This window comes from Stylophora pistillata, chromosome 12 (genome assembly GCF_964205215.1).
Source record: "Stylophora pistillata chromosome 12, jaStyPist1.2, whole genome shotgun sequence".
Lineage (NCBI taxonomy): Eukaryota > Metazoa > Cnidaria > Anthozoa > Scleractinia > Pocilloporidae > Stylophora > Stylophora pistillata.
Genome location: NC_142530.1, coordinates 11,369,627 through 11,392,914, shown reverse-complemented (window position 1 = coordinate 11,392,914; position 23,288 = coordinate 11,369,627). Strand labels below are relative to the sequence as shown.

At 36.7% G+C, this 23,288-nt stretch overlaps 2 protein-coding genes across 3 annotated transcripts; one reads left to right on the top strand and one right to left on the bottom strand.

Moving 5' to 3' along the window:
• The first annotated feature begins 3,235 nt into the window (after window positions 1-3,235).
• LOC111331054 (GATA zinc finger domain-containing protein 1) lies at window positions 3,236-12,375 on the top strand. Of its 2 annotated transcripts, none has more exons than XM_022936081.2 (4): window positions 3,236-4,011; window positions 5,464-5,523; window positions 10,274-10,486; window positions 10,621-12,375. In XM_022936081.2, the coding sequence occupies exons 1-4, from the start codon at window positions 3,751-3,753 to the stop codon at window positions 10,720-10,722; spliced, it is 636 nt and encodes a 211-aa protein (XP_022791816.2). In that variant the 5' UTR covers window positions 3,236-3,750; the 3' UTR covers window positions 10,723-12,375. The 2 variants fall into 2 exon arrangements, with proteins under 2 accessions (XP_022791816.2, XP_022791815.2); XM_022936080.2 differs by having other exon boundaries at window positions 3,607-4,011; window positions 10,274-10,451.
• LOC111331053 (mitochondrial glutathione transporter SLC25A40) lies at window positions 11,042-22,649 on the bottom strand. Its single transcript, XM_022936079.2, has 11 exons — window positions 22,388-22,649; window positions 20,416-20,475; window positions 19,052-19,167; window positions 17,869-17,936; window positions 16,333-16,457; window positions 15,926-16,003; window positions 15,577-15,675; window positions 15,088-15,179; window positions 13,586-13,661; window positions 12,621-12,710; window positions 11,042-12,108 (listed from the first exon to the last, which is right to left on the bottom strand). The coding sequence occupies exons 1-11, from the start codon at window positions 22,476-22,478 to the stop codon at window positions 11,975-11,977; spliced, it is 1,029 nt and encodes a 342-aa protein (XP_022791814.2). The 5' UTR covers window positions 22,479-22,649; the 3' UTR covers window positions 11,042-11,974.
• Window positions 22,650-23,288: the final 639 nt, after the last annotated feature.

Below are 23,288 nucleotides of genomic sequence, written 5' to 3'. Positions count from 1 at the left end.
CATGCACTAAGTCACCGTTGTCTGCATTGTGAAATATGTAGGTATCCTTTGTTAGCCTCTGCAAGCTGCACTAGCTTTCTAGGAATAATTGCTTTAGATCGTTCCTTGAAAGGAAGAATATCTTTCAACAAGAAAATTTAGTTCACCATATTCTCGACGGATGTATTGATGGGCCGGAGAATATTGTTTAAGTGAAGGTGCTGATCCTTTGCTATATGCTAACCTACAAACGTTTACAGAAACCTCAATTAACAAAGAGAATACCACGGGAAATACGGCATGTCGACTTTCATTGTTGACTCAACAACTCTGGGATGTCCTATGATTATTGTGAGGTTTATTTACGAGATAAGAAGTCCAAAATATGTCTTAAGTGTTAATTGAGGATACTATGGATAGGAAAATACTAATAATATTTTCATTCACTTTCTTTCCGCCGCGCGGGTGAGTTCCTGATCGGCTTAACTCTCATTATTTCTGTAAAGATCTGTACTTAACACTCCTACAAGTTCTTCTTGTAGATAGAAAACTGGAAGTTCTATCTCAAAATTAACAGAATCGTAACCTGCCAAGTTTCTGTAAGATTATCGTTCCTTGATGGGGTAAAAAGATTTCTACGCGCGCCGGAGTAAAATCCTTATGTCGATTCTACATAGTTTTACTTCCCGTCTTTAACAAGATCTTTTTAATGTTACTGTGCGTTCGCAGTGTTACTGATTCTTATCAATCGCACGAAACGCAAGCAATTTGAAGTTTCTCCCAAGAATTCTGGAGATAAGTAAAACCAACGAGCCTAAATCGCTTTTATCGCAGACGAACAAGATGGCGTAAAGAAGTCACTGACGACTGAACCTCACGCACGTGGACTGACAAAGTACGACCCTGTGTTTTAACTCCTATCTTATGATAGCTAGTGACTGAAAACAGAGAAAACAAAGCGTCGTTGTGGAGGAATATTTTATCGAGTATTGTATTAGTGTGCTGGGAATATGTGCACGAATCAGGGGTTCGGGGATTTTCGTTTCTCAATTCTGAAAGACTAATGACTGTCTAACCCCCGGACCGCTCCGGATAGATATAGTTTAACAGTTTATCCCAGTTCTCGGGACGCAAAGTTAAGGGATCTATGCTTACGATTGTTTAGTGGTCTAAGCACGGTAAATATCAAAGGCCTTCCCCGCCAGACATAACTGATCCCAGCAGAGTGAACACCCCTGGGCTGTGGTGACAACCCTCACAAGCCGGGGAAACCAGAATTTCAATGGTTTAATGTTTGCTTGTGACAAATGTGTACCGTCAATCCTAGTGTTTTCGATTACGAGTTCACACACCAAGCAAAACTGACCCTTCATATTAACACACGCTCTGACATTAATTGGCCTGATTACCTTAGTCATATCAAACAGATAAACCAGTTCGTCAGTTGCGGGTATAACATCAGTTCTAAATCTAACCTTGAAACCGTAAGGCCTGTCATTTGGGATCACTCTTAAAGGAAGGATATACTAATGAAAGTTGCAAAACTCGGTAATGCTTGTCATTCTGCATCATGATATTCTTGTCTGTGATTGAACATACAACTGAAACGAATGCAGTGAGCTGAATTAAAACTTGGAAAGCTTGTTAAGGAATACTGTATCAAACTTGAAATGTTGTCTTGCTAACTGCTAGCATAACGACTGAGTCACGTGGTGAAAATGGCAATGATCGCCCAACTTCTCCAACTATTACTTTCATGCACAACACTTTTGTAGTTTTCTGTTCACTAAGTGCTCGACAAAAACGATAAACTATTTGCAGCTAAGGAAAATTAATCGGCTCAATTTCATCCGCCAAGTTCCACCTAATTTTTCATGAAAAGTTCTTTGCTTCTTATGTCTCCCCTCGCTCCCCCCGCCCCCCCCCCCCACCCTCCCAACAGACGAAAACATTTGACCATGTTTACGGCTAAATACGCCACGTTTGATGGCGCTGCTTTTTTAACAAATCACATCCGGTGAAGGTATAATATTTCTTTATCCATTTAGGATCATTGAAGCAGTTCTGAAAACATAACGCAATGGCTTTGTTAGCCATTAGGCATCAAGGGCGTTCAACTGAGATGGGTAAAAAAGAACTTGAAATTAAAAAAATAAAGGAAAACATCCATCAAATGGTGTTACAGGTCCTCAGAATCATTCACAAAACTTATATCAGCATCCACTTGTCGCGTAAGCGTTTTTTTAACATTATTTCGCGGCTCGAACTTCGGGTAAAGAGATACTGATAGATTATTTGCAATACATAACAAACACGAGTTCTTTTAATCAGAAAACAGAGGAAAAGTCCATTAACGCACCATTTTGATCGGTGATCATTGCTGGGCGGATTTCATAGGCATTCAAACAACTCGCAAAATATACAAAGAGTTACTAACTTTGGAAGTACGATAGGATAATTTCAAGTGTTAGTCAAGGCCGCCAAATTCCGTTAACTAATGAATGTTAAGTTGCATTAACAAATTAAAAAAAAAAAAAAAAACAAGTATCTTGTGACCAAGCTATATCTAATTGGGTTTTCTTTATTAACTACCTCTTCTCCGTAATTTTTTTTAGCGGGCCAGCAGTGTTCCCCAAGAAATTAGCAGACATGAAAACTATAATTACACTTTCAGTTGTTCTTTTTCGCTTTTTTTTCATCCCTTTTATTTATTTAAGTTTAAATTTCTAGGTACGAGAAACTATTGACTTTCGACAAGTACGTGCGGAACATATCCTGAGAAGCTATAATTGATTTAGTAAACTATATTTAGAATGTAAACGAAGCTCACCAAAATAAACCAATATTTAACAAAGGAACAAGTGTTTTGTCTCAAACATATCTGATGAGTGTGTTCAACAGGAAACCCGCGGTTTTCAGGGTCAAAACATGACTGATGGCACGTGTACCGGATGCAAACGGCACCCCAGAGGAGTTTGTCTATTAGCCAATACATCACCACATAAATGAAGGGTGTAAGATCCTTAATCATTTTCTCCTCTGCACTTAACATGTACATAGCGAACTGCACGAAAGGGTCACCGAGTACACGATCATAGCCCGGAAACTGATGCTTTCCCACAAACTTACTCAGTGTGATTCGGCCATGAAAAAAATATTAGTCTCTGGATGAAATGCTAAGTCATCTTTTTTGTTTGTTTTGTTTTTAACAAAGAGAGCGGAAGATGTTTAAAATGTATGCAGGCATAAATCAATGCGATTCGCATAAGCCATGTCACTTGTTGACGAACAAGTTGAGATTTCGTTGTTTTCGGGCGCGGGAATTTGATCGCACGGATTTGATCTTGTCAGAATATATGGCTTGAAATGGTCATCCTTTTTATTGGTCATGGTAGTAGGTAACAGATACTCTCTCTTTATTATGGATCCCCGGTGCTCTCTCAGAATTCTCGTTCTCGGTCTTATTCCTTCGTTACGAGATGGACTGTAACGATATTGAAGGAAATTTTTCGGTACGTTTACGAACTCTTGGTGTTCTTTGTTGTACCTTTCAGTTTTCACGTACGGCCAAAGTCGTCTACCCTCCAAAAGAAATCACTTTCTAGACCGAGGCAACAACGAGCGGGGACTAAGTCTAGTGGGTATTACTCTAAGCGCATGTGCAAACAAAATGGCCGATGATTGTTTTGCTATTCGTGTCAAAAATTTGGGTTGATTTAGGAGGTTTTCTTTGATCGGTTTAATATCTTTCAAAAACGAGTATTTGGCATAATGTCACTTGATCATAATCCCCAATGTTCTGCTTGCAAAATAGCGAATTCTTTGATGTGGAGGAGAGGGTCTAATGGCGAAATCCTTTGTAACAGCTGCCATTTGAAACGGGTTAATTCTAGTGTTCGGGCTCAGCGGCAAAGCTCTAAGGAAAGCAAAAAGCTTATTGCAAGAATTAAGGCAGGGACACGGAAAGGTTGGAATGGAAAGTCTGGTGAGAGATCAAGAGGTCGTCGTTCCCTGCAAAAGATGAAACGAAAGGTGAATCTCATAGCGTACTATAATATATTTTACTTAAGTACGTACATGCCCACATGAACTATCAATTATTTTATTGTAAACTGCAAAGTTTGTTTTCTTAAGCTTTTGTTTACTGCTCTACTAAATTCCTGAAAGAGAGCGTTGTTCACACTTGAACTACTCGATGAAAAGTGCATGTCTCGAGGGCGACCCTTAAAGCTGGAATGACGTAAAATCACAGCGCAAAGTTACCCCAAATGCTAGAAGATGAAATGGCAGAATATTACCCAAATGCTAAAGGACAGAATGGCGGAAAATCTCACCAAATCTCAAAAGAGGAAATGTCAGTAAATCACCCCAAATCCCAAAAGATGGAATTATAGATAGTACACACATACTGCCCAATACCTGTTTTTTTTTTTCCTTTACTACGCCATAGGGGTGTTCTGATTGTGTATGTGAGTGAGATATTCCTTCCCTTTTTTCCCCTCTTGAGTATAACTTTTGTGGAAATTAAATCAATACCCAAAAAATTATCATTTTTCATTCTTGTATGCATGTGAGGACTGATATATTTAGTACAATTCTTTGATTAAGCCCAATTATACCTACATTTGTTTTATAGACATTGGTTGCCTCTGACTGTTGTTATTTTTGAAATGGACGTTTCGGCTAATGCTTAATCCTTCATCAGTGATATGAAAAACGAAGATCCTTATCATACGCTATTTAAAGTTAAAAACGTGACGCGAAGCTTGCGCGCGTAACTATGTATTTGATGCTCGTGCGAGGTCTTTATAGGCTTCTGGAAGTATGATGTGATCATTCCCCGCATTTGGATCCATATGTACAGGGTGTTTCCGAGAAAATAAGTCACATATTGAAACAAAAAAAGGTCAAAGTACATTTACTCCCTTAGTCTTTCTTAGTAGCAAATCTCTCTCAGAAGTTGTTCAATTTGATGAAAATATGACATTGTTCATGTAGGAGTGGAACTGGTTTCATGAACCAACATCGTAATGCCATTTACATGAAACTGTAAGATGTAAATGCTCACAAAATGCAAACAGCATACTAAAAAAATTTTTCAAGAGTGAAGCTCAGTCAACATTTGATTACAAAAAGAGTACTATGGTCTCTGACTTAAGTCTACGGCTACACATACATGACTATACATTTTATCAACAGACTGGACATTTTGAAGCTTAATTCAGTAAATTCCTCATTACTTTGGACATAGTAATTAGGTTGAAAAGATTTTATGCACATAAAATGTAAAGGTATCTCTGTATGGTTTGTTTCACTCAATTAAATTAGTGATCAGAGTTAAACATCTTCCTTTAAGATTACCTTTAATTAGTAGTTATCAATACTCTGAGGTTAATAATACTTTGAGGTGCAGTACATTGTATGTTGTTAGGTACCGATTTTATACGTCGTCACACAGGTAACTATGTGTCATTTTGATTGCAGCCATATAAGTCACCAGAGGGTTTTGCAACTGTAGTTGCAGCTGACAGGATTTACTACAAAGTAAGGCATTCTGGAAATTTAAAGATAAAATAATTCATATCATATATTATATTTTGACTCAAGGGTGATAGTAATAAACTAATTGATCTGCTCATTACCTGTGTGTCATTATTTGAAAGCTGTCAGTCAAGAATACCAAACAAAGAAATCACGGAACAGTTGACATTTACCATGTTGATAACCACTAGTTTTATCCTCTTCACAATGAGTGAAATAAATAATTTTTTAATTCAAGAGAATTAACACAAGAAAAAATCTTAAAAATACTGGAACCTTTATTCAGGAAACCACGTCTGGTGGAACAAATAGGCCCTTTGCAGCTAGAGGTCACGTGCTTGGATACTGCATAGCAACACAAAACTGGAGAGCAAGCGCTCCAGTAAACAAATCTCTTTAGCGGTCAAGCATATCTGGCTTTAGACAATAGTTTTCTGTTCATTACGCTCAATCCTTTTGCATTATCTACAAAAACTGTAAGATATTTACTAAATCTCTCATTTGGACTCAATTTTTGGATGGAAAGCAGGATATTTTTCTCGAAATCGTGAAAAAACTGTCACTAACAACCCACTCGATGGCTAAGAAACATGGCAGCTTTGCAAGGTATGTACTTCAAAAAATATACTTTTTTCTGCTTTTTTGAGTTATTGGACTTCTAAAGTCTATGAAAATAAAATATTGGATCGAAAATAGCAACTGAGTGGAATTTTACGGCATTTTACGCCCAATTTCTTACGATATTATGAGAGTAAATTATGCGTCTTACATTGAGACTAAACACATGCTAAAATTCACTGTAGATTTCTAAACTACCGACGAGCCATCAGACCCGAAGAAGAAATCTTCATACCATTTTTGTGTTCCCTTGTGTAACGTGGATTCTAGATATCATCCTGAATTAAAGTTCCACCACTTACCTGGCCAGGCAAAGGATGACCAAATGCCCATGGCTAGGTTGTAGTCCAGCCAGAAAAGTTTATGATCTTGATGCAGTAAATAATGGTCAGAATCCATTTGGCTTATTAGAAATAAAAGTTGTCAAAGAAGGTGAAACTTCATTTGACAATGTCAGACATCTAACTAAGGACCAGAACACTAACCAGTACAAACTGAAGACAACAGACATTTATTACTACCAGATTCAGTTCCAGCTTGGACTCTCAGGATTGGAACGCTGTGATTTTTTTAGTTATATTGATGACAATTTGTTTTTTTGCTCTAGAATTAATTTTGATCCAGTGTTCTTCCAGGAAGCAAAGGACAAAGTGGATAGTTTTTCCTTCAATTACTTTTTACATTAAGACTGTTCACAATGTATGGCAGAGGGAATAGGGCAGCTTGATTAAATTTTAATTGACAACAAATTAGCTGATCATCATTTATCATCTTCAAAGATTAAAACCCCCACACCAAGAAAGGCTAAAAACTTCGCAACTCCCAATTTTAATATAAAAATGTTCCTGTTTCCCTATGGATTTTTTTTTACATATTTTTTATCACATTGATTTTTACTGCACCCTTCCATCATACATGATGAATATTGACTTCTCAAACAAAACACAGGTTGCTCTGTACTTTATACTTCTCAGATATTCCAATTTATTATATCCATTTTGAAATCACCATCAAATCATGTAATTTGTTTGGTTCAAATTGTATGATTCAAGCACGAATCCCACTATTTTCAGTCTGAATCGCATCTTTTTGTTAGCAAAACAAAATTCCACACTACATTTAGACGACCAATCATGTTGCAGGATTGTACACAGTTTGCCAATCAGATTAGAGGAAATAATGCACACAAAATGAAATATTTTCCAAATTTTATTTCCTATGTTTGACATTGCTACTACTCTTTAGAGTGAACAAAGTGGAGCTTCATGTACATAAATCCAGAAAATGTTCAGTGTCGTACAATTTCGGTCTGATATCAAACTTTTGATTTCCTATCACACTCCTACTGCGCCATCGTGTGATTTTGTTCACTTGTGTTTGATATCAGATCAAGTTGCACTCCACTCAGTTCAATGACCATCAGTTATTTTTTTGTTTAGGTAAAGTATAAACATTCCCAATAAATTATAAATAACACAATAACTTCACTATGGCTCATTGTTACTATTAGATAAGATTAGTGGGCCATGGAAATTTGTAAGAAGGCAGGCTATAGTCCATGACTGATTGACTGAACCCAATGTAGACAATGGCACATCAGAACCAAAAAAGTGGTATCCTTTGACCCTCCTCATTGCTCTTTCAACATGTATTCTCAAACTTGCTATTGTCTTTGTTTTCTGAACATCTTGGGTAGAGATTTGTTCCAGACTTTCTAGAAACAGAGGGATATTTAGCTCCACTCCCTTCTCCCTCAGCAAATCTTCAATGTCAAACCCTTTGTCGGCCATGACCGAGTCCCCAGGCTCTAACAAATCTAGAATTCCACTGTACCTTGTAATTCCCCTTTCACTTATTCCTCCAGTGTAGAGGCTAGAAACAAAACTAATAGCTCCATAAGGGGTAATACCTATTAAGCCTTTTAGTGTAGTATTACTTTTATAAGTAGAATAAAGCTGTGACTGAAGTAGCAGTGAGGTAGGTGTTTGCACAAAAATCTCAGTACAATCTAATATAACATACATGCTTGCATAAACCCTTTTGAAACCTTCTGGTATATAGCTATTGACATCTTCCCTTGATGGCCAGATCACTTGACTCCCAAGAAAAAAATTAGTCTATGTGATCACTTTTCTGCAAACTGATGATCTGTGTATCTGAAACCTATTTGCTAAGTCCTGCTCAAATAAACCAAGCTTGAGTTGCACACAAAACATAAACAACTCATCTACAAGAAGCATATTTCTTGAACCTGGTCTACCAACTCTTTCACCGGAAGCATAACAATATGCCATTTGTGCAGCAAACGCATAGTTACTCTCATAATATCGTAAGAAATCGGGCATAAAATGCTGTAAAATTCCACTCGGAATTGTTGATGCCATTGTCACGGATTATTTAAATATCAATAGGGGTGTCCCTCAGGGGACAGTTTTGGGCCCTATACTATTTTCTATTATGGTCAACGATATTAAGGCCATTCTACCAAATCAGAACTTACTTGTGAAATATGCTGATGATTTAACATTAAGTACTCCAGTAAAATCGCGGGCTAACAACGGCAATTCAGCAGCTGAGGAGGTCCAATCGATCGTCGCATGGACATCTGCTAACCGTATGCAACTAAATTTCAAGAAAACGTGGGAGATGCTTCTTAGAGGTAAATCCACTATGGCCTTACCTGCTCCTCTGGTTTCTATAGAGCGTAAACCATGTCTGAAGTTGTTGGGTGTGACTTTTCAATCTGATCCGTGTAACTGGGATTTACATTTTGATAATATTATATCGAAAGCCAGTAGTCGTCTGTGCATCTTACGTGTTTGTAAATTCTATGGACTGCCGCTGGATCATCTTCATCTTCTTTTTATCAGTCTTATTCTACCTATATTTACATATGCTGTAGAAGTATGGGGCTGCGCGTATTATCATAAGTATCTGAGTCGCATAGACAGGCTGTTCAGGAGAGCTTTTAAGCTTGGCTACTGTAAAGAGCTTTTTTCGATTGAAAATATTATTATTCTAAAAGATAAGAAGTTGTGGGCCAAGATCACCGACAGCGATTTTACAACAGCTTTAGATGACCTTTTGCCACCTGAGCGACCAATGGTTACGCTACGTAAGAGGCGCCATAATTATATTCTCCCGCTTGTCAGAACTGAACGTTTCAAGAGGACTTTTGTTAATAGATGTTTGTTCTCTTATTAGTTAGTTAGTCAGTTAGTAATTTAGTTAGTTCATTAGTTTTATACTTGCTGAGTTCATATCATTGTAACTAAACACGTTTGTTGTTTAGAATGCTTAATAAAGACTTTTATTATTATTATTATTATTTTCGATATGATATTTTATTTTCATAGACTTTAGAATTCCAATACCTAAAAAAAAGCAGAAAAAAGTATATTTTTTGAAGTACAGACCTTGTGAAGCTGCTATGTTTCTTAGCGGTCGAGCGGGTTGTCAGGGACAGTTTTTTCACGATTTCGAGAAAGATATGGTGCTTTCCATCCAAAAATCGAGTCAAAACAAGAGATTTTGTAAATATTGCAAAAGGATTGAGTGTAATGTACAGAAAACTATTGTCTAAAGCCAGATATGCTTGACCTCTTACAGAGTTTGTTCACTGGAGCGCCTTCTCTCCAGTTTTGTGTTGCTATGCAGTATCCAAGCACATGACCTCTAGCTGCAAAGGGCCTATTGTTGTTCAATCATCAAAAATGATCTCAGTAGTTAAAATTTGTCATAAGTGGGACTCAACTACTTAGTGGGAGGAAAAACCAAAATAGATCTCTGCCATCTTCAAACTGGAATTCTCTGTGTTGCCATGTTGTATGACCTGCTACAGTTGCCTCTATTATCTGCACGATTCCTTTGGGACTTTAGTGAATGAAAGAGCTATTGTCTCATGAGAATAGTGGCAACTGTATGAAGTCTTCTGAAAAATGCAAGCATTAATATTTACAGTTTTTGTACATTTCAGTTCTGTTTCTCAGTTTTTTCAATCAAATCTTCCTAGTGCACAGCAACTTGTTCTACCATTGGTGGTTTGTGAGTTAGGTGGTTGTTTAGAGAGGGAGGCAAGAGATTGTACTTGATGCCTGACACAATCAAATGTTTCATTTACTTGCATTCGTTCAAGGGTATTCTTTACCAAGCTGGTGACATAGTATCCATTGAAGACATAGAAGGTGATCTGTATTATGCCCAGCTTAAAGGCTTTCTTCAAGACCAGTATGCACAGAAAACTGCAGTTATTACCTGGCTTCTACCAGTGGTTTCTAAGCCATCACACTTTGATCCTGCTCTCTTTTTACCAGGTGCAGTACATGTACTTGTTATGAATACAACAAATGTAAGTTAACATCATGATGTAAGTTAATATGATGTAAGTTGACATCATGATGTAATTTTCCTTTCATTTGCTCTGCCTAAATTATTTTAGGATTGTATGCTGAGGACAGGTGTACCTCTGATTTTTTCTTTCAGGACCCGAAGAAGACACTCCTAGACCAATGGAATGTATGGAGTTTGTTTGCCGCGCCCCAACAGAACTCTTTAAAGCAAGAAGACAACACCCTGCATTTGTAACTCCACGACAACCTGACCTTAATGATTTAGCAACAATTGCAGAACAACTTCTTCAAAATGAAACACCATCAGTAGTTAGAAGTTGACAACACTCTGGTTGGTACCCACATGCCCTATTTGGGTATTGCACAGCAAATTTTATCTTGGTTGCAGTTACTTTGAAAAGTTTATTTGATTTGTAACCATTTTAGCAAAAGATACATTCAGTTCATGACCAAATGATTTTGCAAACTTAGTCATTGAAATTATATTCATGATTCATAACTGCCTCACATGTAGATATAGAGATGATGGCAGTTGTGTGTCGTACAACAAACTCTTTATTTGACCAAACCTTTCCTTTATTTCCTTATTTAGAGTACTATTACTAATTACTTTTAACACATTCTCCATACTGTTCTCTACACTTTTTCTAAGGTTCTAACAGGGAAAATTTGTTTTCAAAATCAAGAGCTGCTTTAGTAAGGTGACAATCTCCTTTTTTCTCATGACCTTATTGTTTGATAGATGGGTTATACTGTAAGGTGAAATTAGGTGCTAGTCACTCCTACGTGTGAAGGGGTTAAAGCTATCACAATTGATCTGAGAATATTCGTATTACATTGCTCTTTCTTCAGTTCTGCTTTTTAAGACCAAATAGAGATAAAATGCCAAGCTGGCCCCAGTTGTTCAATGGGCGGATAGGGCTATTGAGTGGATAAATCACTAATAATTTTTGACAAAACTTATATTGCTACCCCAGGATAGCATTTTATCCAGTTGATAGTATTATCCACCCTTCAAATAACTAGAGCCAGAGTGGCAAATTTGACCTCATGTCATTGAAAACAAAGTAAATTTTGAAATCAAACTTTGAAGTTTGATCATCCTGGACACAAAATGCTATTCAGCAAAGTGGAATTCACAACAAGTGAATGAACCCTGCAAAATACTAAACATGGTTTAACAAAGTTACAAACCATCCTTCTTTGCCACAGAAAGTAAAAGCGAGTGTCCAATTGCCAACTACAGTGTGCTGGCAGTGTAGCACATTCCTGGCAACTGGCTGCCATTTCTGGGTAATCATTTACCACAGTAATTGATAGAAACTACTGCTGCTTATTTTCCATGCTGTAACCAACTGGGGATGTCAAAAATATCCACTTGTTTCCATTTCAATGGATTCAGCACAGCATACAACAGCTGGGCACCTAGGAGGTGTCTTGGCATCCAATCCTTTCTCTACTGTGTTTACTTCTAAAGAGCTCCTGGATTAGACCAATTCAGATACTGTTGCTGATGTAACCTTCTCCAAGTTGTATTGACAAAAAAAAGACTTGGAATATTCATAAGTGCTGATCATAACAGCACATGCTGGTGCCACTTTAATCAGTCTTGCTGACCCACCTTTCAAAGAAAAAAGATCAAACTGACACCCTACAAAGACAACTTACAATTCTAGCAAGGATTTTGTGTGAAGGGTTTAGGATAGGGTTTTGGCAGAAGCTTCTGGCCATAAGCTTCTGGTTTTGCACTGTATCTTCCCTCAGGCACTCACAGCCCCAAGACCATGCATGTAAATGAGACCACCATTAGTAATAGTATCATAGATATTAGTTATGCACTTTAAGGACAGCTGTGTAAAGTACTGACAAATAAAAAGTGATTACATAACTGTTTTAGTGAGTGCTGAACAATTCAAATACTAGTGAGAAATTTGCTACTTTGCAAGGCTTTTTGACACAGGTGGTACATTCAATCATGATCCCACAATCACTAAATAACATCACAGTTTAACTTAACAAAAGGTTACTTGTTTGTTTCAAATTCCAGATAAATGAATACTAGTAACCCTGACTACTGTAATTGGTAAGAATGAAAAACCCAAATTGCATTATTTGTAACTGCTGTATTCTCACCAGCAAAGAGACTTCTCCATCCACTTTCTCTATACAACTGAAAAATCAGTGAGAATGTGAAAGGCAGCTTCTTAACAGCACTGGAATCTTCTGCAAAGGTCATTTTAATATCATTACAAAATCAATCAAACAGTTTCTTCATTTTTAAAACTATAATTAGAGAGGTAAGTTAACATTGTTTAAAACAAACATTCCTGACAGGTCACAGACAGGTTACCAACAGATGGCTGACTGTTGGCCATCTGTCCACTGATGGTCAGCCAACACTTAGTCTGCAGCATAATGAAAACTGTTGGCCAACTGTTGGCTGATGGTCAGCCGACAGTCGACCAACAGTTGGCCAACAGTTGGCCAACAGTTGGTTCACCAACAGTCAACTGACAGACGGCCAACTGTCAGCTGACAAATGGCCAACAGTCAGCCAACTGTTGGCTAACAGAGGGCCAACAGTACCTTTTGGGAACTGTTCTTCACTTTTACCAATGATATGTTACTCCTTGACATAGAAGAGCACAATTAGTTTAATTTAATTTATCAGATTCGCCAGCAGGTAGGGACACCACAACAGCTTGTGACAATTACTGCGGGCCCAGTAAACCTGCCCTTCCCACCTCAGGGGAGGACATCAACCACGCAGTAAACTCGTGCATGGGAAATTAACATCTCCTACCCCTAACCCTGCAGGAGACAGGGCCTACAGTTTATTCGTCCTTATCCAAGAAGAGTATAATATCTATCCATTTCTTGATATTATAGAACGGTAGCAAATTCTCCTCAGTTATTTCAAGACCCTGAGTGTTGGTCTGGCCAGGGCTTGAACCCTCGACCTCCCGCACCACAGTCCGGCGCTCTACCAATTGAGCTAACCAGGAGGTAGTTAGTACATGATTGATCCTTTCTCTGATAGCTAAGGGATACAACAACACACAACATAGCTTAACCAGTGAAAACAATAGAATACATACTAAAAACAAGTTCACCAAGTTCCATCTGTCTATGTGTTTTCACCACATCAAATGGAGTTGTTATTAATGCAGCCATCTGCAAAACAATGATTTTCAGAATTCAATAAAAGTTAGCAAACCATTGATAGGTAATCTAATTTGACCATCTGTCCAACTGTCTATCAGTGTATCTATGTATCTATATTTCTATCTATCTGTATTTCTATCTACCTGATGAGTCGAACTGTACAGTCAAGCATTTCGATTGGCTCCTGCTTATGACATTGGAGGGCAAACATATAGATGTCACCATTAACAACATTTTGCTTTTTCATCACATAAAACAAATAGATTGTATGCTACTGTGAACCTGTACAGTCACAGATCACAGATGTCAAAATAATGTGAAAAGAACATCAGTAACGTTATCTGTAAACTATTACTGAACAGACATGGAAACATGCATATACAAGTATTCAAAAGGAGTGTGGTGGGTGATTGGGGAAAATGATAGTACTGTCCATTCCTGATAACTTGAGCTTTTGAGGGAAATTGAAAAACCTTTCCTTACATAGATAGTCTGAGTCATGGGAAGGTTAAGAAGAAATGACTGAGAAAAACATGTTTTCCAACAATTAATGTTTTACCAAATGCATCTCAGTACAACTGTTGGGTGAAAATGGAACATTATGGAAAACAAATTGAAGATGCAAAGCTTAGTGAAAATACACTGTAGTGTACTTATCAACTGTACTCTAACCCACAAAAAAAGTTGAAGGACTTGATACTATTTGCGTAATACATTTCTTTTGCATCTTATTCAGAAAAAGTTTGAGGACAGAATAGTTCTAAAAGTAGTTAAGAAAATGTTAGGATGTCCTTTGATTATTATTTCAGTATATACTTCAGATCTGTGAAATAGCCTGAAACATTTACTTGAACAGTCTGAAAACATGACCCATTCTTCTCTATTAACAAAAACCCCAGTCAAAAAAAATAATTTTCTGGATTAGAGCAGAGTACTTCTCGTTTTCACTTGTCACACATTGACAAACATGGTGAGGGCTAAATACTTTAGGGAACCATAACCTCGAGGTTCCCCTGTTAATTATCATTTGCCCAGTTGAGGGCCACTAGTTACTCAGTTGAAACACTGTTCCATTAAATAAAGTTGATTGATTGATTGATTAACACAAGGTTTGATTTAGCGAAGGTTCACCTTATCAAGTGTCTGCCATGGTATGCAAAATATGAAAGTAAGTAAATAGGAGAGTTTGTAAGTTTAAAACACGAGTGATGTAAGCATCACGTCTTGTGTAATAAATGGTCTTCTGTACTTCCAGCACTGTTAGTTTCATGATGGTAGGGTTTCTTAGTCAAAAAATCTCCTGAATAAGATAAAATTGTTTGTTAAAACACCAGGGCAAATTTGGAGAGCTGACCTGTAAGCCTATACTGCACTACAAAGTATTAATTTACTTCAGCTTCAGCCCATGAAATGAAATAATGGGACTTTTACTCACAGCTCCAGACAGCACTCCAGATGAAAAACTAGCAATAAATCCTGGCTCAGTGAACTTTGATTTTAGGACTTCATAGCCTGTCCAATATACAGCTTTTAAAAGACAAACAGGAAAACAGCAACAATGTTTAGTTCAACAATAAGATAGAATTTCTACTAAATTAGAATGCACCAGTGGTAAATTTGAAATATCCTGTTGATGTTGTAAGAGAATGAGGCATGTCAATCAGCCATGTTCTGACATTTATCTGACCAATGTCTTTATTTCAAGTTTCAGTCATGACGGTAAAATTTGAACCTAGCTAGGGGAAGTAAAATTTGTTCAAGTGAAAAGGAATTTGAGTTTACCAAGTTTGTTAGCTGATAGTATATGACTGGAAGAATGGGGGTCAAGTCCAAGGAAAATCAGATCTTGGTTGAGTTAGTGGAAGGTTTGAGTCAAATAAATATTTAAGTTGGGACAAATTATGCTAATTAATACGGTCCCAACCTGAGAATGGTACATCCCTGAGCAGGGTAGGTCCTAATCCATGCCAGAGTGATAACACTCCACCTTGCTGAATGGCAACCTTAATTACACTTAAAAGCTCTGAAGTCAAAATAATAAAATTCATTAGAAATAATGCAAGAAACACCTACAAAGATGATACTCACATTTATTGCAATCATGTTAAAATTTCAAATACTGTCATACATAAAAATGATGTCTACTTGATTCATCTGTTCCATTTCAATGGAAACACTCAACAGACAAAGTGCAGAAAAAAGAACTACAATCAAGAAAATAAAAAAAGCCAGACACCATGAGTAGTAAGTAATGCAACTTGGATGTGCAATACCTTTATAACTAAACTCCTTTCTCGATTGCAGTTTAGTTCTGATCATTTCTATTGGTGATATGCATGTGATGGAGGCAGCTGAAATAAAAAAAATATTTTTATAGATCAATTGAATTGATCTCCAAACCCAAAACACACTGAATATTGTTGTTGCTGCATTTGGAGTAGAAACAACGTAATAGTTACACAGCATTTCCTAGACCCCAGTTAATAAAGAGTAGTCACGTTGATGATAACTCTTACCGTACATCAGTAATTAAGTCAGTGAGACAGAAAGAAAGCAATAGGGGTCATTAAGTTACAATAATTGTTTCAAGTACTGGTTCATGAATAGTTGTGCATGTAATTTTCAAATGAACTTTGTTGGTTATACAAAATGATTAAAACAACAACAAAAAAATTATTACTTCGCGCAGTAACTCCAGAACACATCGGTGACCAAAAATTTTCTTCTCCCTCTTCAAATCCATACAGCACTTTAAGCTGGTCATAAAGAGTAAAATAAATCATTGTGTTTGGAACAGCCATAACTCTGCAATACAACCATAAAAAAACACGTCAGTCAGCACTATGAGAAACAACTACAGTTGTTATGGTAAGGAAAAGTTTTTGGCAAATAAATTTGTAGCAACAGTTGAGACCTTGGTTCAGCTGTCATTTAAAATGCAGTATTGTCTTCACTACTCTGTGTGTATGGTCTACTAAGAACTTTTTCAGTTAGAAGCTCCAGCCCAGTTTTCTAGATAAAGATTGATAAATGACTGAAACCTGGCTGAAATATCAGCTTCCATTACCTGTAATCAAAACTCACAGTGGGAAAAAATTTCTCCCTATTACATAATGTAGAAAGGTGGGTATTATTGTTCAGTTATTTGTGTATAATATTAAACAGCAATATTTAATTCTTATTTAACATAAGTATGTATTAATGCAGAGTTATGCTACCGGCAGAAACAAGTTTCCTAGAGCAGCCAGCCAAGGGTGCACAATTTGAAGGACAACTTTTTGTTGACAATTTATGGGATTTTCAGAAATACTTTAGTGAAGAGATATTAAAAAACTGCCACATTTCCCAAATAATGACCAGATAATAAATAGTTTCATTAAAAAGCTTTTTTACCAACTCTTAGATGTTCAAAAAATGATCTCTCCATGTAATGTCTTCCAATCGATCTTTTCCAATCCCAGACATCTAATAAGAAATGTTGAGCTTCCCTTAAATGTTCATTGACCACTGTACAATTTCCTGTCATAACACTCTAACTAACCCCTTTTCAAAATTCCTTAGAGTTGTTTATATTCTTTTATTACAGCCATTTTGAAATTACCACTGATTCTTACAATCTGCAGTTTATTTACAAATCCCACCAATTTCCATCTAAATCACAGCTTTTACCCAGCCAATGAAACAGTTTTACTAGAACACAACAACCAGTCAGATTTCAAGGCATCTTTAAAGTAACAACTCAAATTAGCAGAAATGAAAGACAACTTTTGTAACTTTTACAAATCAGCTCAGCACAACAACAAAATGTGTGTGCAGACTAAAAAATCCTGTATTTGAGTGACTGAATTTTGTAATTTCAAAATGGACATAACAAAGTGGTAATTGAACTTTGTGCTGAGCAATTTTAGTCTAAAATCATACATGCCCATGTGATTTCAAATCAAATTGCCCTCCTCTCACTTCAATTACCAAAATCTCTATTGCTGTTTGTTCATATTTATTCTCTTAAAATTCATTATCAGTAGAGTGCTTTAATTGCCCACCAACTCATGCACAACAATAATTTCTTCAAGAGGCTACAAACCTTGCTTCAGTGAAAAACCCAAACAATTCAAAACAATCTCTCTCAGCAACAGTCAACCACAATATTGTTCAGAATTTCACAAACAATTTAATGGAGTTTAAAACAAAAAAATTGTTCAAACTGTCATCTTACAGGGTTGGCGGTAAGCCTCTCCACAATGCTGAGATGCCTTCATAGCGAGGAATTTTGATTAGAGCATCCTGGAATTTAAATACACTGTTTTTTAATTAATCAACAATCATTCAAAGTTATACATGTACACATTGTTGAACCCTGTACTCCATTAAAACAGTCATGTCATTCCATTTTAAGAATTATCAATCAAAATATCAGCTGAATAAATATACCACAAGGAATATCACAATCACAATATATTCAAATACAAAAATTCAACTGGAACAAGCTCCAAGCGCAGCAATTTTAGTCCCCATTGACGGCTAAATTTGCAACAAAGATTTGGCAACCTGTGTTGAACAATCATATTGAAAGCTGTGGAATTTAATCTTTCACATTTTAAAGATAAGTGAGATAAATAATGGTACAAAATGTTGTTTTCCACTTTTTTATCTAGAGGGAAGTTAGCAAAAGTGTCATTTTGACAGTTAGAATTGTGGTAGCCATGCTACTACTGGCAGCATTCTGGTAGAAATTTCCAAGAATTTTTCTGGGCAATTTCCCATGGCTTCTTATCCTGACCATTATAATTTTATGTTGAACATTTTTATTCACAAAATGACTACTTTGAAAAAGGTTGAGCTTGAAGCCCTTAAGTATAATCATAAATGATCAAGACAAAAACAATACTGGTACTTCTGACAGCTAGTTTAAAGAACTAATCTAACTGATATAATAATAATAATAATAATAATAATAATAATAATAATAACAATAATTAAGTATTTATATAGCACTAGTATCCTCAAAGTTCAAAAGCGCTTAACAAGAGTGACTCAATAGTATTATTACAAAAATGCTTTTTTAAAAAGGAAAGTTTTCAATTTGTTTTTAAAAACGGACACTGAGGAGCTGTTCATAATGTCGGACAGCAAAGTGTTCCAGAGTGTGGGGGCAGCTACGGAAAAAGATCTTGCACCATAATATTATGTCTTCAAATTATACTATAGCATGGGTACTAGTGCATTTTTAACAAATTTCATACATGTGCACTGTATGGTCTCAAATAATTTTAATTCCAACCCACAAATATACATGTAATTAGTTAAAAAAGGAAAAAATTCTGGAGGTACAAAACTTTATAGATTTCTAAATAGACAACATATTTCATTAACAGTAGTGTTGACATGGTCAGACTTACTAAAGTTGAATTAAAGGGAGGATGAAGAGTATGAGGAAATGGACGGAATGGGGATCCAAGATTGGCACATAAACACAGATGATCCATAAGGCCATTACAGAATAAGTAACAAGGAGCTGAAGGATAAAAAAAAAAAACAAAACAAACAAATGAAAATAAAACCTCTGGAGAGAAAAGATATATGTATGTCATAGTTAAAACTGATTTCAAATTGCTTTACTAACCATTATAATGAATATGAACTAAGGGGAAATACAAATTGACCTACAACCCTGAAGATTATTACTATTTTGACCATAATTCTGTTTTAAACTGCCACATATGCATTTATGAAAATAGTCATAACATGAACATGATATAAAAAAATTTAGACATCACAGTTAAATAAAGACTCTGGAAAATTAAGGACCAGGATCAGTATTTCAACAACTAACATGTACCCCTCCCCTAACCTGTTATCAGGTGAATATTGTTAGGCTAGGAAGGAGGGGTGGGTGCACAGATACCGACAATGATACCAAATAAACATGAAGATTTCCTTTTTCTTGGTTTTAAAATAGTTTTCCCCTAATAAAGCATTTATGAAACCAAAACACAAATACTTGTACCACACAATAGATAAGAAACATGATGGAAATAACTTGTAAAGAAATTTTTATAATAACCATTTTTCAAGGATATCTTGTAGAAAGGTGTAAAAAATTTTTCTTGATTTAAATTCTTTAAATTTGAATTGCCTCAATCCCTTGCTTCAGATATGAAAGAGTCTTGTGCAGGGATTATTCGTTGTTTAAGACATCAATTTAAGCTTTCCCTCTCAACCAGCCAGTTTAGCTGTGTAACCAAAAAATTGAACAAAACAATAATACTCCTCCTACAACTTCTTGTCCAATAATAGAAATCATTGGTTCCAAAGGAAAAAAAGAGTAAATAGGTGTTCTGGCATTTGATCTTTCTATAGTCAGACTCCAAAAGGCTCAAATTAAACATAATGCTGATTTTTCTCCTTCTACTCTGTTCATAACAAATTATTTCCACTTTGCAGTTCATCACTCAAACAGCTATATCTTTTTATCATAATTTTTTTAAAATAATTATTTCTATTGTTATTATCATTAATTTTGTAGCAACTGGCAATATACAAATGAAAGTGATATACAAGAAAATTGAGTCAGCTACCCCATTAAAAAAAAAAAAAAGCTAAAGCTAATGCTAGGAGAGAAGGCAAACAACAGAATTGACAAGAATTGACTACCATTATTATTTTTGTTAGTATCATTATTAATATCAATGTCACCATTATTTTAAATTAATAACAAAAGTTTCATAAACAACAATAAAATCACAGGATAGCAAAGTTTTACATTTTGGGATAGGCCTGAGCTGGGCTTGCAGCCTTGTTTTTACCACATCAAGAGGAGTCACTAGAAATAAACAATAAAAAACATGAACATACGACCAAAGTAGTTCAAACATTAGCATCAGTTGACTAACTTGTATGGTGCATTGGGGTACATAGCTCATCATTAAAAGAACCTGATCTTCAGTAAGTTTACCCTTCTGTATAGCTATGCTTAGTTGAGGTTGCCCAATTACAAACCAAAATAATTCATTTCATGTTCTCTGTGATGTTCCATTCATTATCCAAACCTCCCCACAGAAGACACTATTACAATTTGCATTTCTCAGATATTTTGGCCAAGATGACAAAAGATCTGAGGGTTTTGATTCCAGATGGCAAAATGCGAAAAAAGCATTTACAATCACCAACAAACCATAAAGTAGTTGTTTCGGCACAGCAAGTACCTACAAAAAACTTACATACCTACCAACCCCTTTCCCATGCTCTTGCCTACTTGCATGTGTATCAACCACTCCAAACCACAGGGGGCCCAGACAAGTGACAAGTCTGGTTGTTTATTCGAAATATAAAGGAACGTATGGGAGAATACTGAAGAGTCTTATTATCGTAAACTTATATCATGAAATGTCTGAGTTAAAGCTCAAAAAATAAATGTAAACCTACCTCATTTGCTGTGTATTGTCATTTGCTGTGTATTGTCATTTATGTGGCTCTAAATGGCGAATTTGAGCGATTTGGTGGGTTTTGCATCGACTGTTACCATACGTTATAAGAAGGAGACAAGGGTGGAAAGCTCATTTTCGACCACTCTAGCACGAAGCCGATTTTCACCCAGAAATAAGAATCACTCGGCTTCCAAATCGAAAACCAGATAAACTGAAAGGTTGATGCTTCTTCTTGTCACATTCAATCAAAGATCCATTCAAAATCCAAGCGCTAACCGCCAAAACATTTTCGAGAAATGCAGCTTTCGAAGCGATCAGCATCCGCGGCCCCAATTTCGTGTGCCAAGGAGCAACCGTGATGCTGTTTGCCCCATGCTGATTGGATGATGCTAAACAATGCCCGATTACAAATGCCTCATGTGGGAGGGGAGTCAGGGGTATATTCGTGCCAGCGATTCATCTACTGACTAGCCTGGTGTGAGCCGTCGTGTCGGGTTTCCTTCACGCGACACAAACCTCACACCAGGCTAGTCAGTAGATGAATCGCTGGTGCGAATATGCTCCTGACTCCCCTCCCACATGAGGCATTTGTAATCGGGCATTGTTTAGCATCATCCAATCAGCGTGGGGCAAACAGCGTGACGGTCACTCCTTGGCACACGAAATCGGGGCCGTGGATGCTGATCGCTTCGAAAGCTGCATTTCTCGAAAATGTTTTGGCGGTTGGCACTTGGATTTTGAATGGATCTTCGATTGAATGCGACGAGAAGAAGTGTCAACGTTTCAGTTTATCTGGTTTTCGATTTGGAAGCCGGGCAATTCTTATTTCTGGGTGAAAATCGGCTTCACGCTAGAGCGGTCAAAAATGAGCTTTCCACCCTTGTCTCCTTCTTATAACGTATAGTAACAGTCGACGCAAAACCCACCAAATCGCTCCAATTCGCCATTTAAAACCACGGAAACGAAAATACACAGCAAGTGCGGTAGGTTTACATTTATTTTGAGCTTTAACTCAGACATTTCATGATATAAGTTTACGATAATAAGACTCTTCAATATTCTCCCATACATTCCTTTTATATTTCGGATAAACAACCAGACTCGTCGCTTGTCTGGGCCCCCTGTGTCCAAACTACTGAAATGTGATGTTGCGTCATATGACTACAGTTTTTGTGAACGTGAAATTTGCCACTAAACTCTTCCTTTTGAGCACCTAAACTGTTTCAGAACCAAAAATACTGACAGATGAAGAGGTTGTCTCCTCGAGTAAATAAGAGGTATCTTTGCAAACATTTGCTTAAGACTTACCAATGAGACTGGTTATCAAAGCTCCTGACCCTGACGATATCATTTGTTGCAATGGTGTTATTTTTCCGGAACTATGAATGGAACTGCTCATGGTGACAGGTTTTTAAAATGATTTAGTTTTAAAAACTTATGAATGTCTACTTTAAGTTACAACAAACATGTCAATGCAAAGGAAAGATATGTTATTATGCCGTACACCACAGCTTTTTAGTGAAACACTGTCAGCCATGATTATCCACCCGTTTTCAGAGACGGAAGATTGGGTACGACGCTTCTGGTGCCAGTCTCCTTCTTTTGCTCTGCATGGCCGCAGGTGGTGCTCAGGAAAGTAGAAATGACTAAGTAAACGACTGCCATTTTTGAACTCTCAAGGAAGAAGAATGGGAAAGGAAAACATCTCGATAATTAGAAGCTTACTCTTGTCTTTCGCGTGCAAATGGGATTTCAAATCAGGGCCAAGTTGCTGAATAATCAAGAGAAAATCTACTGGACTCTTCGGGGACTTTCTCGCTCCGTTACATCCAAAACAGTAGTGCGTTTTTGCTCAACAAAGTGAAGCGCCGTGCGTTTGGTATTCAGTAGATCCTTTAAATCAGTTGCACAGAAATCCAAATTTAGAGCATCCTCACAATGGGTGTCGTGGTGTGCCACTTAATTCCTGGAAAATTGAAGTCCCCACCTAAATAGCATGTATCACCCCTCTATTAATTATGGTGTCACAAAGTGTAGCATCTGCTGTTTTCCATAGCATCTCCAACTAAAATAGTGTTTTGAATTTCAGTCTGACAGATTATCTCAGTTAGATATCGACTTATTGCAAAATAAATCCATCCAGTATGTCTCTAAGATGCATAGAATACGGGTGTCTCGAAACTTCAGACAGACCTCGAAACTTCTAGTC

Bases quoted from the DNA above. Each gene is read 5' to 3' on its own strand.
- LOC111331054 (XM_022936080.2), top strand. From the start codon at position 3,751: ATGTCACTTGATCATAATCCCCAATGTTCTGCTTGCAAAATAGCGAAT. The intron at 4,012-5,463 runs GTGAATCTCATA...TTTTGATTGCAG, and splicing joins TGCAAAAGATGAAACGAAAG to CCATATAAGTCACCAGAGGG. The intron at 10,452-10,620 runs GTGCAGTACATG...TTTTTCTTTCAG, and splicing joins TCCTGCTCTCTTTTTACCAG to GACCCGAAGAAGACACTCCT.
- LOC111331053 (XM_022936079.2), bottom strand. From the start codon at position 22,478: ATGAGCAGTTCCATTCATAGTTCCGGAAAAATAACACCATTGCAACAA. The intron at 16,458-17,868 runs GTAAGATGACAG...GTTGTATTGCAG, and splicing joins AGAGGCTTACCGCCAACCCT to AGTTATGGCTGTTCCAAACA. The intron at 12,711-13,585 runs GTATGTATTCTA...TGACCTTTGCAG, and splicing joins ACTTGGTGAACTTGTTTTTA to AAGATTCCAGTGCTGTTAAG.